The sequence below is a fragment of the Fukomys damarensis genome, unplaced genomic scaffold (assembly GCF_012274545.1).
Source record: "Fukomys damarensis isolate Sample0158 unplaced genomic scaffold, DMR_v1.0_HiC HiC_scaffold_26, whole genome shotgun sequence".
Classification (NCBI taxonomy): domain Eukaryota; kingdom Metazoa; phylum Chordata; class Mammalia; order Rodentia; family Bathyergidae; genus Fukomys; species Fukomys damarensis.
Window position 1 is genome coordinate 288,315 of NW_022900938.1, and position 13,533 is coordinate 301,847.

Here is a 13,533-nt window from a genome sequence, read left to right on the forward strand (position 1 = left end):
GTCAGTTCGAAGCCCTTCGGTGTCACAGTGCCTGTGGCATGCTGCTTCGAGTCCTGGACTATCCCCATGCCTTTGTATGTATCCTTTGTCTGTGATCTGATTTTGAATTTATTTTATTTATTTATTTTTAATTACTTATTGACCAATTTATTTACTCTAGATTTTTGTGGTGCTGGGGATCAAACTTAGGACCTTGTGCTTGTGAAACAGGTGCAGCGCCACTGAGCTAAATCCCCAGCCCCTTTAAATTTGACTTTAAATTTACTTTTTAAAAAACAAGTATCCAATAAAGATAAAAGAAAGGGAAAAAAAGCGAAAAAGAAAAATAAGTCTCTTCAGAGATATGTGCTCGTATCTCACAAATATGTGTGCATTTCACATAGTCCATTTCCTAGCAAGGACCCAAACTCACCATCATTTTCTTCTGGTGACAGGAATGATAAAGGCTGTAACAAATATCTCCATTCTCTCTCTGTCACTCTAATTCAAAGTGCTCATTTGGCAATTAACCATGCAGCGATGGTGTTACACTGTGCATTTCTGTTTGTATTGTTATTTTAACTTTCATAATTAAAAACCTTCTGATATAAAAAAGAAAAATAAGTACCCAAATATAGGTATCTTTACTCAGAAACCACAATAAGAGGTAGGAAAAAAAGAAATATTTGAAAGTAATTTATTCCACATCAATAAATGCTTATAGTAAAATTATCTTATTAACTTGAACGGTTAAATTTCAAATAGTCTGAATTGCTATTTTTATCTGGTTTCAGTTATATTTAATGAATACAGTGTGGTTGATAGTATGTAGATCTTTACATTGAAAATATTTATCCCTAGAACTAAAATCAGTACTCTTAGGAAGACAGTTATATACAATTTAAAAGTATAAGCCCTGAGGATGAGAATTTGAAGTAGGGGTCTATTCTGATACTTTGAATGTTTTTCAGATTTGTCTTGTTTTTCATTTTGATTGTATCATTATTTTCTTCTGTACAAATTTCCTCCCATATTCCTGTTTATTATAGAGTATGAATACTATACTATAGAAAAATTTGTATTTTTTGAGTAATCTAAAACTTGAAGCATAGGAAGTATCTGGGATCAGTTTCTCTTCTTTTAGCACTTGTTCTTAAAAGCATTCAAATCTAGCAGCAGATTTTGTGATTTCTTTCTTCGTGGTGAAAACTCTTCTATAAATTAGAAGCTATTTTGTATGTAACTAGTGCAAAATGAAGAGCACATTTTAATTGAGCATTTCTTACGTCAGGTTAATCAGCTGCAGCATGAGCTGTCCAAGAAAGAGGAGTTGCTTCGAATCGTGTCCATTGCTTCTGAAGAGAGTGAAACTGATTCCAGCTGTTCTACACCTCTTCGGTTCAATGAGTCCTTTACCTTATCTCAGGGTTTACTGCAGTTGGATATGTTGCAAGAAAAGCTCAAGGAACTGGAAGAAGAGAATATGGCCCTTCGGTCCAAAGTACATTCAGTTCATTCTTTCCTTTACTTGAAAGGCTGTAAAACTCTGGTCCAGGTAGTTTTGAGATGAAATATAATAGCATTCCAGTTAGGAGTGGCAGACCAAGGATATTTGTACCTTCCGCTGTTACCTGGAGCTCACTGAAAGGTGGTAATATCAGATTGTCAGATAAAATAAGGATAGCTACAGTAGAGGATACATCTGTGGAGTCAACACAGATAACTAAATAACTGGGAGATGAGCTGTGTTGGAAAGTTACAAGGTTCTGTGAGCTTCGATAATAGGGTAAATCAAGAAAATCCCATTTAAACAAGGACACTTGGGCCAAAGCTACATACTCATCTGACAGACGTGCAGCTTACAGGGTGTGAGTGAGCACACAAGGCCCTGAGGAAAATGGGAGGTGCTTAGCACTTCCATTTCTATACCTTTATTTTGTGGTAGATAAAGTTTGACAAATGGTTGGGTTTTTTTTCTTTCATGAGTGATAAACTAATCTTCAAATGGCAAAGCTTTTTGTAGTTATTATTGTAAAACCATTAAATGATATCATCACATATAGACTTTTTTCTTGAAGGCTTGTCATATCAAGACAGAAACTTTTACCTATGAAGAGAAGGAACAACAGCTTGTCAGTGACTGTGTTAAAGAACTCTGTAAGTAAGAACACACTGTTTCACAGCCTTTAGGTGATTCTTTGGTAGAATATCACCAACTCAGGAATTAGAGCAGTGGCTTCCATAGAAGCATCTGAAGAAGCAGTTTAAAATTCTTAATGTCTTCTTCTGGTTTGTTTTGCTATAACAAAGTATTAAAGTCTTATAAGATATTGGGTGACTTATAGAGGGGATTATGTGGCTCAGAATTCTGGTGGCTGGAGGGTTCCCACAACATGTGCCTGTGTCCTAGCATCCATTTGTGCCTTCCAGAGACTGCACGTAACCCAGACACCTCCCACAAGGCCCCCCAAGAGGTCCAACCACCTACCACACTGAGCCACGCTTTCTTCCCCACAACTCTTAAGGGACAAGCCACACCCAAACACAGCAATTGTTGAAATCTCAGACCGTTACACTGAGCCCATACTCCCAATAAAACACTATAGGTATTTGTAAGAAATGTGTTTAATCGTCATCATTATTGAGTAAAAACCTGTATTTCTATAAATAAGCTATACCATGTCAGAAAGAAAGCACAGCTCACATTTTGTTGCGAGGATATCTTTCCATAGAAGGTAGGACTTGCCAAAGTCAGGAAACTAACTAGTGGCAGAGCCAGGGCCTAAAAGATGGCCTAAGATATGACATTCAATATGTGTTTACCATGTGCCAACAATGTGTCTTTAAAGGACTATATTTTCATTTGAGGCAGTGTTAACTAAGGTAATTTTTTGCTAGGCATAGTGGTGCACACTTGTAATCCCAGCACTTAGAAGGCTGAGACAGGAGGCTGGCCAGCCTGGGCTACCTAGTAAAAAACAACTAATATTTTAAAAATAAATCATGCAAGGGCCAGGGATTTATTTCAGTGGCACCATGCCTGCCTTGCAAGCATTAAGGTCCTGAGTTTGATCCCCGGTACTAAAAAAAAAGAAAAAAATCAAAAATAATTCATGGAAAAACAAGTGGTTTTACTAAAAAATATTTAGTTACTCTATAAATATAATCTTGTTTTTGTTTTTGTTTTGTTTTTTGAGACAGGGTCTCACTATGTAGTTCAGGCAGGCTTTGAACTCACTATGTAGCCTAGGCTGGCTTCGAACTCATGGTGATCCTCCTGCCTCTTGCTGGGATTACAGGTGTGTGCCACCACACCTGGCTATAAATATAGTCTTTTTATTGAAAGAGATACATGATCATGTCGTGTCAGTTCAGCTTGGCTGTAGGTCTCAAAATGCGATACCTTAGAGCAAGACTTAGAAAACCAGAAGGGATGTGATTCCTTCTTTTTCGTTACTATTACCCGACATTTTAAAAAACAAAGAAGTGACTTTCCCAAAACACTAAAATCCAAGACTCCTGCCATCCCTGAAATTCAAGAAGCTTCCTGTTAGTGAAGAAAGTTTTATGTGACATTGAGTAAGTTTTTCTGTTTGTGTTTAGATATCAGACTCTCTGTATGCAATCAAGTTTTTTATTTCCCCAGCGGGATCCTAAAGGTCCTACTTTATGTGCATGTAAAAAAGCACAGCCATAAGAGTTGCTCTTGAGGCCTGCTCAGTTGGTTGAGTGTCCTGGAGAAGCTGAGCTATGGAAGCGGCTCAGTAGCTTCGTCACCTGCTCTCGTAGATTGTGACTGTTCTCTTCTGAAGAGTCCCTTGTTAAATTTGTTATGATTAATTTTCACTGCTTGTAGTATTTTCTTTATGTCGTGGAGAGTTCTCAAAGATATGAGTAATATTAACTCTTCATACTTGAGAGAATTTGTAACTCCTTTCAGCCTTTTTGTCCTTCATAAAGAGAAAGATTGGAATAATCTTTCTCGTAAAGAAAATAAAACAAAACCTTTAGCCCTCTTGCCTTTGTGTGTCATTTCTCTTACTCGATTCCCAGCGTCAGGCTATCTCAGAAAAGTCTTTATTTTTCTAATTTATGTTGAAGAAAAATCTATTCATGATAGTGCAATGCTTGTTATAAGTCACAATTCAGCCTGCAGGCTCTCATCTGTCAACACCTGACCTACCTTTATATTAATTTTAAATTTTTATTTTTCTTGCAAGGTGAAACAAATGCTCAGATGTCCAGAATGACGGAAGAATTGTCAGGAAAGAGCGATGAACTGATGCGGTACCAGGAAGAGATCTCCTCCCTGCTATCTCAGATTGTGGATCTTCAGCACAGACTTAAAGAAGTGAGGTCACTCATTCGGCTGACAGTCGTTAAGCACTGTGCCCTTTTTAAATGCCTTAGGCTGATTGCTACTTTAGTCTTCTTTGCTAGAATGTCATGAATAACTGTTTTCTTTTTTTCGGTACCAGGGATCGAATCCGGGGCCTTGCGCTTGTGAGGCAGGCTGTGGCACCATTGCTAAATCCCTGGCCCTCTTGAATAACTATTTTTAAGTCCTTGTTTCTGTAAATGGAGTTAGATTTTTCTTGGAAAGATGTGGTGTAAATTATTCACTCATGCTCATTGTATTTTGAACACTTTGTAGATTTTATGTTCTTCCCACTTTATTGCCCTTAACTGGTTTTTGAAAGATAAGGCCTACAGCTGTGCCCCAGAGGGAAATTCTTAAGTTGGCTTTAAGAGGGGGAGAGTAAGGAAGGCCTCACGTGTCTCCTTTCATATGTTGTTAGCATGTAATTGAGAAGGAAGAGCTAAGACTTCACCTGCAAGCTTCCAAAGATGCCCAGCGTCAGCTGACGATGGAGGTAAAAACTCTTCCTCTATTTTTTGTGATTCAGGAGGGTAGGAATGAGGAGCTTCCATTGTCTTTGTGAATAAGAATTAAAGGGGAATTACTAACTATAAAAACAACCACAACAATAAAAGATTAAGGTGAAATTATAAGATCTAAGAAGGAAATCCTTTAAGAAAATCCTATTTCTAAAACCAGTAATGGCAATGTCATTGATTTTGGAAAACCTTGATTTTCATAAGATTCTTTAGGTGTACAGGACGCATTTTATCAGTCTACCTTGACTAGCTCATTAGTTTTTAAAGTGGGATGATTTCTAATAGTTTTTGCAAGTATGTCAAGAAAAATAACAAAAATCTTTTAGTTTCTGTGTATATACATATTTTTTATATTAGATATAGTTCATGGTGGTGTAGCATCACGATCACCTTGGAAATGTTTTAAATGGAGATTTCCAGAACTCCTTCACCAAGAATTTCTAATTTATTGGCTCTAGAGCGAAGGCTCATGTGTACTTTTTGGGGGAGTGGGTGATGAGACAGGGTCTCAATATGTAGTTCAGGCTGTCCTTGAACTCACTGTGTATCCCAGGCTGGCCTCAAACTTGTAGCAGTCCTCCTGCCTCTGCCTCCCAAGTGCTGGGATTATAGGTATGTGCCCCTGTGTACAATTTAGAATGTACAATTTTAATAAAATACTCAACTCTGGTGATTCCAATAAGCAGGTGCCCATACTACACTTGAAGAAATTTTTCAGTTGAAAATTATATATTCATTTATGAGACTTGTGTATCTAGCTGTAAAAGAAGGTTCTGAATGCCAAAAGGAAGAAAATTCCTTCCTTAGAATGGTTCAGTACCTGACATCATACGTAGAGTCTATCTTGTCATTTACAGACTTCAGAGAGATGTTAAAGGAAAGATTAGTACCATGCCAAACTTATCTTGACTATAGCTGTTACACTTCTGTTTAAGATGGGGATTTTTTGTTTCGTTTTTGGTACCGAGGATCAAACTTGGGACTTTGCGCTTTTGATGCAGGTGGCGGAACCACTGAGCTAAAGTCCCGGCCCGCTGTTTAAGTTTTTGGGGTATGAAGCATTCAGTATTGAAGCAACAGTTCTTATTATCTTGGCTATGTTTCAGGTTTTGGGGAGTCCTGCTTTTGTATATTTATGGCCAAGCCACCCCTAGTCTTGGCAGTTTTAAATAATATATTCTCTTTGTATAGTTTGCTTCAGAGTCTTCCTATGTAAATGGTATTCACAAAGTCAGCTAGTCCCTTGGATGAGGTTATGTGTTTCTTTTGTTTTGTGAGAGAGATAAAGTACACTACTACCCTTTCTTTCAGCTGCATGAGTTACAAGACAGAAACATGGAGTGTCTGGGGATGTTACATGAATCCCAAGAAGAAATAAAGGAACTTCGTAGTAGATCTGGCCCTGCTGCTCATCTCTACTTCTGCCAGTCCTATGGACCTTTCACTGGGGTGAGGAACTGAGGAAGATGCAGTGTGTTTAAACAATCTTGTTAAGATTGTCCTGCTAGTGATATCGTTTATGATATCATAAAGTATCTCAAGAAGGCAGAATGTGATTTGTCCTTATTTTGTGTGTCTGCATCTTCCTTTGTTATTATTTATTCTAACAGATGACATTTTGGATGCCTTGTGGTAAGAGGAACAATCAGGAAGATAGGTTTAAATCTGTGTACCATAGAGCTCTAACCAAGGGTCCAACCCTAGGCCTCCCATCTGCCACTTGTTTAAACAGTTCTCAAAAACTGAAACCTATAACCTTTTTCAATAAATCTGGAGTTTCCTGGTATGTTTAATTCCAGTTAGAGTGTAAGCCCTCTGAGAATAGGAATTATGTTTAATTCATTAATTATAGTATTTTTTGAATGATAAACTTCTTAGTTTATGTTAGAATTTGTAATATTGGCTCAAAGAGTTATTTTTACAACCTGTTTCTTAAATATTTATGCACAATCCTGTAATGAATGGGCAGTTACTGGGAATCGAACTCAGGACCTCATGCTTGCTGGGCCACCAGTCTTCCCTTGAAATTTTTTAAAGGGCCAGAACTATAAATGTTAATACATTTCCTTAAGACTACAGGGGCAGCAGTTTTGTTTTCTAATTTTTTATTTTGAAATAATTTTTAACTTAGAATAAATTTCTAAAAATAATGCAAAGAACTCTCATATACCATTCACCTAGATGTCTCAGTCTAGTGCATGTTTATTAAACACAAGGGCAGTCTGGAGGTTGCTCCACTCCAGCGTGATCCCAGTCCAGCTCTCACCACCAGGAGGTGGGCTTGATACAGTGTTTTCATTTAATCCACATGGCCTTCAGATTCTCAGTAGTATCCTCAACACATTTCATTTAGTTGTTTCAACCCAGGTGCTTCTTTTTATGTTTTTCATGGCCTTTATAGAATGTTCTCCTTTAGATTTGTCTGATTAAATTTAGATAATGCATTTCTGGCACAAATAATTATATTCAGTGCCTTATATCAGTAAGCGTATGATGTCTGTTTATTCCATCATTGGTGATGTTAATTAACTTTTGAGAAGTTTTATTTGTTTTGCGGTACCAGGGATCAAGCTCAGGACCCTGCACTTGCCAGCCAGGCAGCGCACCACTGAGCTACATCCCCAGCAATGTTAATTAACTTTGATCTGGATCCTGCTGGGTTTTTTCACTGTAAAGTTAGTAATAATAGTTAACTAATTTACGAGTTCATTGAACAGCGATGAAAATCTGCAGATACTACTTAACTAACTGATCAAAGTTAATGTTTTATAGACAGATACTTTGAAACTAAATATCCTGTTCCTCATCAAACTTTTGTCCACTAATTTTGTTCCCATTGATAGTTCTAATCTGTTATTATTGTGACCATTGCCAAATGACAATTTCAAATTCCATCATTTTTCAACATTTATTAATGCCATTCTTTTGTAAGACCTCTTGTGTCACATTTATTCATTGCTCATTTAGTTATATCAGTGTGACTAATGGGTTTCTGTATTATTCAGTAGATCATAAACCATTGTTATTACTTGATACTCAAATGCCCCAGATGTGGCCAGCCGGATCTCCTCCAAGCTCATCTTGCACTTCCTGTCTCGGCCTTGGAATCAGCCATTTATCCCCAGCCCTTTGGTGACACTTTTTGAGGAATATGTTCTGAATCCCAGACCTGGGTGGTAGATGTGTGTAGCCATTGCCACTAGAGTTCCATTTCTTCCCTCTCAGTGGTCGAAACTGGGAAACTTATCTGTGTATTTCATACATTTCAGCCTCACTGTGCAGATGTCTCTTTCCACTCTATGTCTTAAAAATCATAAGCTGATGCCAGTGCCCCAAATCCTGTCATTCTCAATTCAGCCCCACTGTGCGTGTCACATGCACCAGCTGAATCTTCATCTCTGAGTAGGGGAGAAAGAAACTTGCATATTTTAAATTTGTTTTCCTAATATAAAAACTATACATGTTTGCTGTAGATAAATTAGAGATGTTCTTTTTTTTTGGCACTGGGGATTGAACTCGGGCCCTTGCACTTGTGAGGTAGGCAGTGGAACCACTGAGCTAAATCCCTGGCCCCTAAGTAAATTAGAAATTACAGAAAAGCAAAAAGAATCACAAAATCACAATTAGTACTTGGTTTGTGGCCTTCCTGCCCTTTTATTTTTGTGCATCTGTACACAAGCTATTTTCTATTTACCATACTGGTTTTTCCATTGCATTCTTTTAAAAATATTTCATGAAAGGATAGTTGGTTCTTCCTTAAAAGTTAATTTCTACAGTGTCTTCTTTATTCCCTGAATTAACCCATGACTGTGTGTGTATGTTTTATTATAACACACAAAATACTATAGGCTTGTAGAGACTCTGTTAATCAATCTAAGAGCAGTAATCACTTTAGGAATCTCAAACTTTTTTTTTTAGGAATCTTTGGCAGCTGAGATTGAGGGAACCATGCGTAAAAAGTTGATTTTGGATGAGGAATCTTCTTTCTTTAAACAAAAGTAAGTACAGGTCACATTTTTGTTATCCACTGAAAGAGTCCACAGCGTGGGGAGTACAGCTCAGTGCAGAGCACTTCCTCATGTGTGCAAGGCCCTAGGTTTGATCAGCAACAGCAGCATTCACATAAAAAGAAGCCACACTCCAAAGTGGTGTTATGAAATTCAGTAGTAAATTTGCTCACTATTCAATATTTCCCTCACGCTGTCCTCACAGCAGAGTTCTCTTATTCTGAAGTTTACTTTCTACAAAACTGCACACGCCTGATTTATCTAAAGCACCCTAGTAGTGAGTAGTGATGATAATGAATGTTTCCTTTTTTGACAGAGCCCAGCAGAAACGGGTATTTGATACTGTCAAGGTTGCCAATGACACACGGGGCCGCTCTGTCCCTCTTCCAGCTCTGCTACCCATCCCAGGGTCCAGCCATTCCAGTGTCATCATGACAACAAAGCCTTTTGAGTCTGGTGTACAGCAGACAGAGGACAGAACACTGCTGGGCCAGGGGAGCAACTCCAAGGAGGTTCCAGAGTAAGAAGCACATTGCGGCAAGGATTGTGCCTTTCTTTGGCATTGATCTGTGAGGGTCATGTGCTCAAATTCCAGCATTTCTCTCTGTTGTCCCATGAAGTTCTGGAACTATCAGTTTTCATTCAGTTTTAGTACCCTGCATCATTATTTGTAGGATACATCATTGATTTCATAAAATTTATTGGAATACAAAGACTTGAAAGTATTCAAAACAGAGCTTGCATTTAATTTCAGCATTCTTTACTGATGTAGTGTTGCAAAGTATGTGTACAGCCTCATGTTCTAAGTACAAGTTGTTTGAATTGATTTGGTCATTAGCATAATTGCATTGGTGACATTTATCTCCTAACCAATGTTCATAATCAAACACTTTGGTGATTTGGGGATTCGTACTAAGTTAAGTATATACTGCCAAGTACAGTTACCTCTTAATTTCTTATTTGTTTGTATTTAGACTTTTTTTCTTTTCATTAATTCATTTCATTGAATTCCATAAACTAGAAGTAAAACCACTTTACTGGAAAGTTAGTCAAAAGCCTTTGTAGATGTCAGCATCTTGGGGAAGTCTCTTCCTGATACAGAAATCCATCTGTGAGGTCTCGATGCATTATCTGCTCTGTCCTGAGCATAGTGCTGAAACCCGGGAGCCTTATGTGTCAGACAGGCCACACTGTCACACCGCTTTTAGGAGAGCCCTGAAACAGACCTAAGGGAAACACAGTGGCCAAGAGCAGCTACAGCCCTTCCTCCAGTGTCAGTTGTAAAAGGCTTTCCTAGTTTCAAATGTTGAAATGTGAAGAACTATGCACCAGAAGACTATGAAAATATAGTATTTTACAAATGTTCTTTTTGAAACTTTCTGCAGTATTTGTGGGGAATTCAGTGGCCCAAAGCAAAATTTTTCAGCGTACTATTTTTCAATTGTTTTGCAACTGATGATGTATAATAGTTTATTGGGAAGCATTTTCTCTTTCTTCATAAAATGCATAAAATAATGGTACCTCTTCCAATCAATGATAGATTCAGTGAAATATGAGAATATTTACTTTTATGATTACCTAATCTAAATATATCAGTGGGCATATATGTAGTTTCATAAATTTTAAATGAAATAGGGAAAAGTTAGCAAACACAGCATAACAATAAAATATAGTTTGCCTCCCTGAAGTCATTTGAAATGATCTGTAAAAATTATTTGTCTGCAGTTCCAGCACCTGGGAGGCTGTGGGCAATACAGTGACTTAGTGAGACCCTATCTCAGAAAAAAAATACAAAGTGCTAGGGATGTAGCTCAGTGCATTGTCCCTGAGTTTAACCACCAGTCCTGGGGGAAAAAAAAGATCCATAGTATGCCAGTGATCGGGTTTGTAGTTATTATTTCTGTATTCCAGATAGCTAAGAAAATGCTTCATTTTAAGACTGGCCTCTCAAATGTTCACCACACAGCAGGAAGGGTCTGGACTATGCCCCTGACCTTTGGATCTGATCAGTGCATATGGTTCTCCCGCAGCAGCTCCCAGCCAGGACCCTCTGCAGACAGTGACTTGGCTGTAGCACTGCATCGTCTCAGCCTGCGTCGGCAGAACTACCTCAGTGAGGAGCAGTTCTTTGCTGAAGAGTGGGGACGGAAGATCCAGGTGCTGGCGGACCAGAGAGAAGGGGTTAGTGGCTGTGACACCCCCCCGGAGAGCCTTGCCTCCCTGTGCACTGACCAGTTGGAGATCAGCAGCACCAGTTGCCTTCGAGGATTTTTGCCAGAAAAATTACAAATTGTCAAGCCCCTGGAAGGTAATAAGTCGCTAAGAACCCTTTCCAAGCCAAACAGTTTGCGGGACTTTCTTTTCCCCAGAATTGAGATCCATGTTGTGATAAGTATAGAAGATCCCCCTTGTTATCCTTAAATCCCACTGTTTGGACAGTCGTGCATTGAAGTACTTGGAAACTTTGCGAATGAAGAAGTCTACATTCTCTTAAGTCTTCAGCCCTCAGTTCACTGATACTTTTGATGTAAATGTGAGAGGGAAGAGGAATCTTATCTGTCCTTGGCTAAGGAATATCACCGATAACATTTTCCACGGTCAGATAAGTGGAGTGTGATAAATGGAACACATGTAGGGCTCATATTTCATATCCACCTTCCTCTGTAAACAACATTCTTAACCCAGCCTCTTGGCCACTGTCCTCGTCGCCGAGACATTACACCCGGCACCCGCAGCCTGGGGGAGAGGTTTATTTAAGCTCACGGTGTCACCAATCTCAGCCCCTGCATGGTTGGCCACCTCCAAGGCAGGAAGAACATGAAGGAAAGCTGCCCAAGTCGTGGGATTGGAAGCAGAGAAAGAACATGGGAGCCGGGGAAGGAGAGTCACTCTTCCAGGTCACACCCCTGGTGTGAAGTAACCAGGCCCCTCCTCCTGACAGCGCTTAGCTGCGGATCTCATTGGTGGATAACTCCAAGTTATCTCCTAGCCTAGCACACTGGCTTTTGACGTCAAGTTCATAGGCCTGGTTCCAGGCCAGGGAAGTATCGACGTTTGTCACCTGGGAAAGCACATCCTCCTCAGAGGTGCACACGGTCATGGTTTCAGCATCCTGGTCCCTATGCAGAGTGTCTTGGTTGTTTCTCCCCTTCCTTAGATGTCCCTTTTAAAGTTCCTTTCAGGAGAGAAAGATTATTCATATCTTCATCTTGTCAGTTTTCCACTGAGAACTTTCAATTTGCAAATTTTAACAAAATACCGCTTTTTATTCCCTTTTGGCTTCCGTATTCAGGATCACAAACTCTGCACCACTGGCAGCAGCTTGCTCAACCAAATTTGGGGACCATTCTTGACACACGACCAGGTGTCATTACGAAAGGCTTTACCCAGTTGCCCCAGGATACTGCCATCTATCACATCTCAGATTTAGAGGAGGATGAAGAGGAGGGCATCACTTTTCAAGTTCAGCAGCCTCTTCCGGTAGAGCAGAAACCTGATGTATCCAAGCCAGCTGTTGGGATTTTCCTGCCACACATCAGTTCAGCAGATGGACCTGTTACAGGTGAGAAGAGGGCTTGCTTGAGTACGACCTAGTAACTAAGAGCACTGCATGGTCAGCTTTGACACCTGCTCTGACCTCACTGGAGTGTGTGACATTAGGGGTATTATAGGATGTTGTTATTGTGTTGTAATATCTCACGTGATATTAATATTTATTGTTATTGTAATGAAAATCTACAGCATTGGCAACAACCCAGTTCTCTCCACTTCACCTTAGCCAGCCTGCATAAGTAGACTTGGCGGAGACAGAACAGTTTAGTCAGTGGTTAACAAACCTTTTGCTCTCAAGATCTTTCTATGAAAAAGTCTTTGAGAATTCTAGAGGGTTTATCTGTGGGTTTTATCTGCTGATATTTACTACATTAGAAATCAAAACTAAGGAATTATTAAAATATTTAAAAGTAAATACTTTAATAAAATTATAAGTAAATGCTACACAGATACTATGTTCTAAGAAAGTAGCTATTTTTTAAAAATAGTGAGCAAAGTAGCTTTGTTTTATGATTTTGCAAACTTGTCACTTCTGACTTAGAATATAACTAGATTGATAGATTCTCATAGGTTTCTATATTCAGTCTGCTGCAATATTATGATGTTTTGGCTGAACAGTATGAAGAAAATGCAGCCTCACACAACATAGCTAGAAAAGGAAAGAATATTTTGTTAGTCTTTTCAGGTATTTATGGATATTTGATACTAGGAGTACACCAAACCTTGGTAAGTGGTAATTTCTTGATGCACTATTGAAACCCTGTCAATGAATTTTCAGACTTTGTTACATTAAAATGCAGTGGCATACTCGAAGCTTTGAATGTATCTTTTACTCATACTTGGTTTGGTAATACACATTGGTCATTAAGAAAATACTAGCTTACTGAATTAGGCAGATCTTCCAAATGTTGACACATTTCTTTATGTGTAATTTATTAAAATCACATTAATATCACCATCTGTCTCACCATAAAAGTCTATTTGGAAGCTTTCAAGCTCTCAGTGGTGGATGCAAGTTTTCTGAAACCCTGATTTTCATTTGAAAACTCACATGTGTCATTGGCAAAAAGTAGCATTTTTTTTTTTTTTTTTTTTT

General features: G+C 38.7%; 1 protein-coding gene across 2 annotated transcripts in view; it reads left to right on the plus strand.

Moving 5' to 3' along the window:
- Positions 1 to 13,533, plus strand: part of Trak2 (trafficking kinesin protein 2) — a 67,345-nt gene that overhangs the window by 46,186 nt on the left and 7,626 nt on the right. Inside the window, exons 6-14 of one of the 2 annotated variants that reach the window (XM_010617529.3) lie at positions 1,271 to 1,480; positions 2,058 to 2,136; positions 4,200 to 4,330; positions 4,779 to 4,853; positions 6,190 to 6,327; positions 8,797 to 8,876; positions 9,202 to 9,405; positions 10,916 to 11,193; positions 12,178 to 12,447. In XM_010617529.3, the coding sequence (XP_010615831.1) occupies positions 1,271 to 1,480; positions 2,058 to 2,136; positions 4,200 to 4,330; positions 4,779 to 4,853; positions 6,190 to 6,327; positions 8,797 to 8,876; positions 9,202 to 9,405; positions 10,916 to 11,193; positions 12,178 to 12,447 (1,465 nt within the window). The remainder of the gene's footprint in view (positions 1 to 1,270; positions 1,481 to 2,057; positions 2,137 to 4,199; positions 4,331 to 4,778; positions 4,854 to 6,189; positions 6,328 to 8,796; positions 8,877 to 9,201; positions 9,406 to 10,915; positions 11,194 to 12,177; positions 12,448 to 13,533) is intronic. The other variant, XM_010617531.3, reaches the window with a different exon arrangement.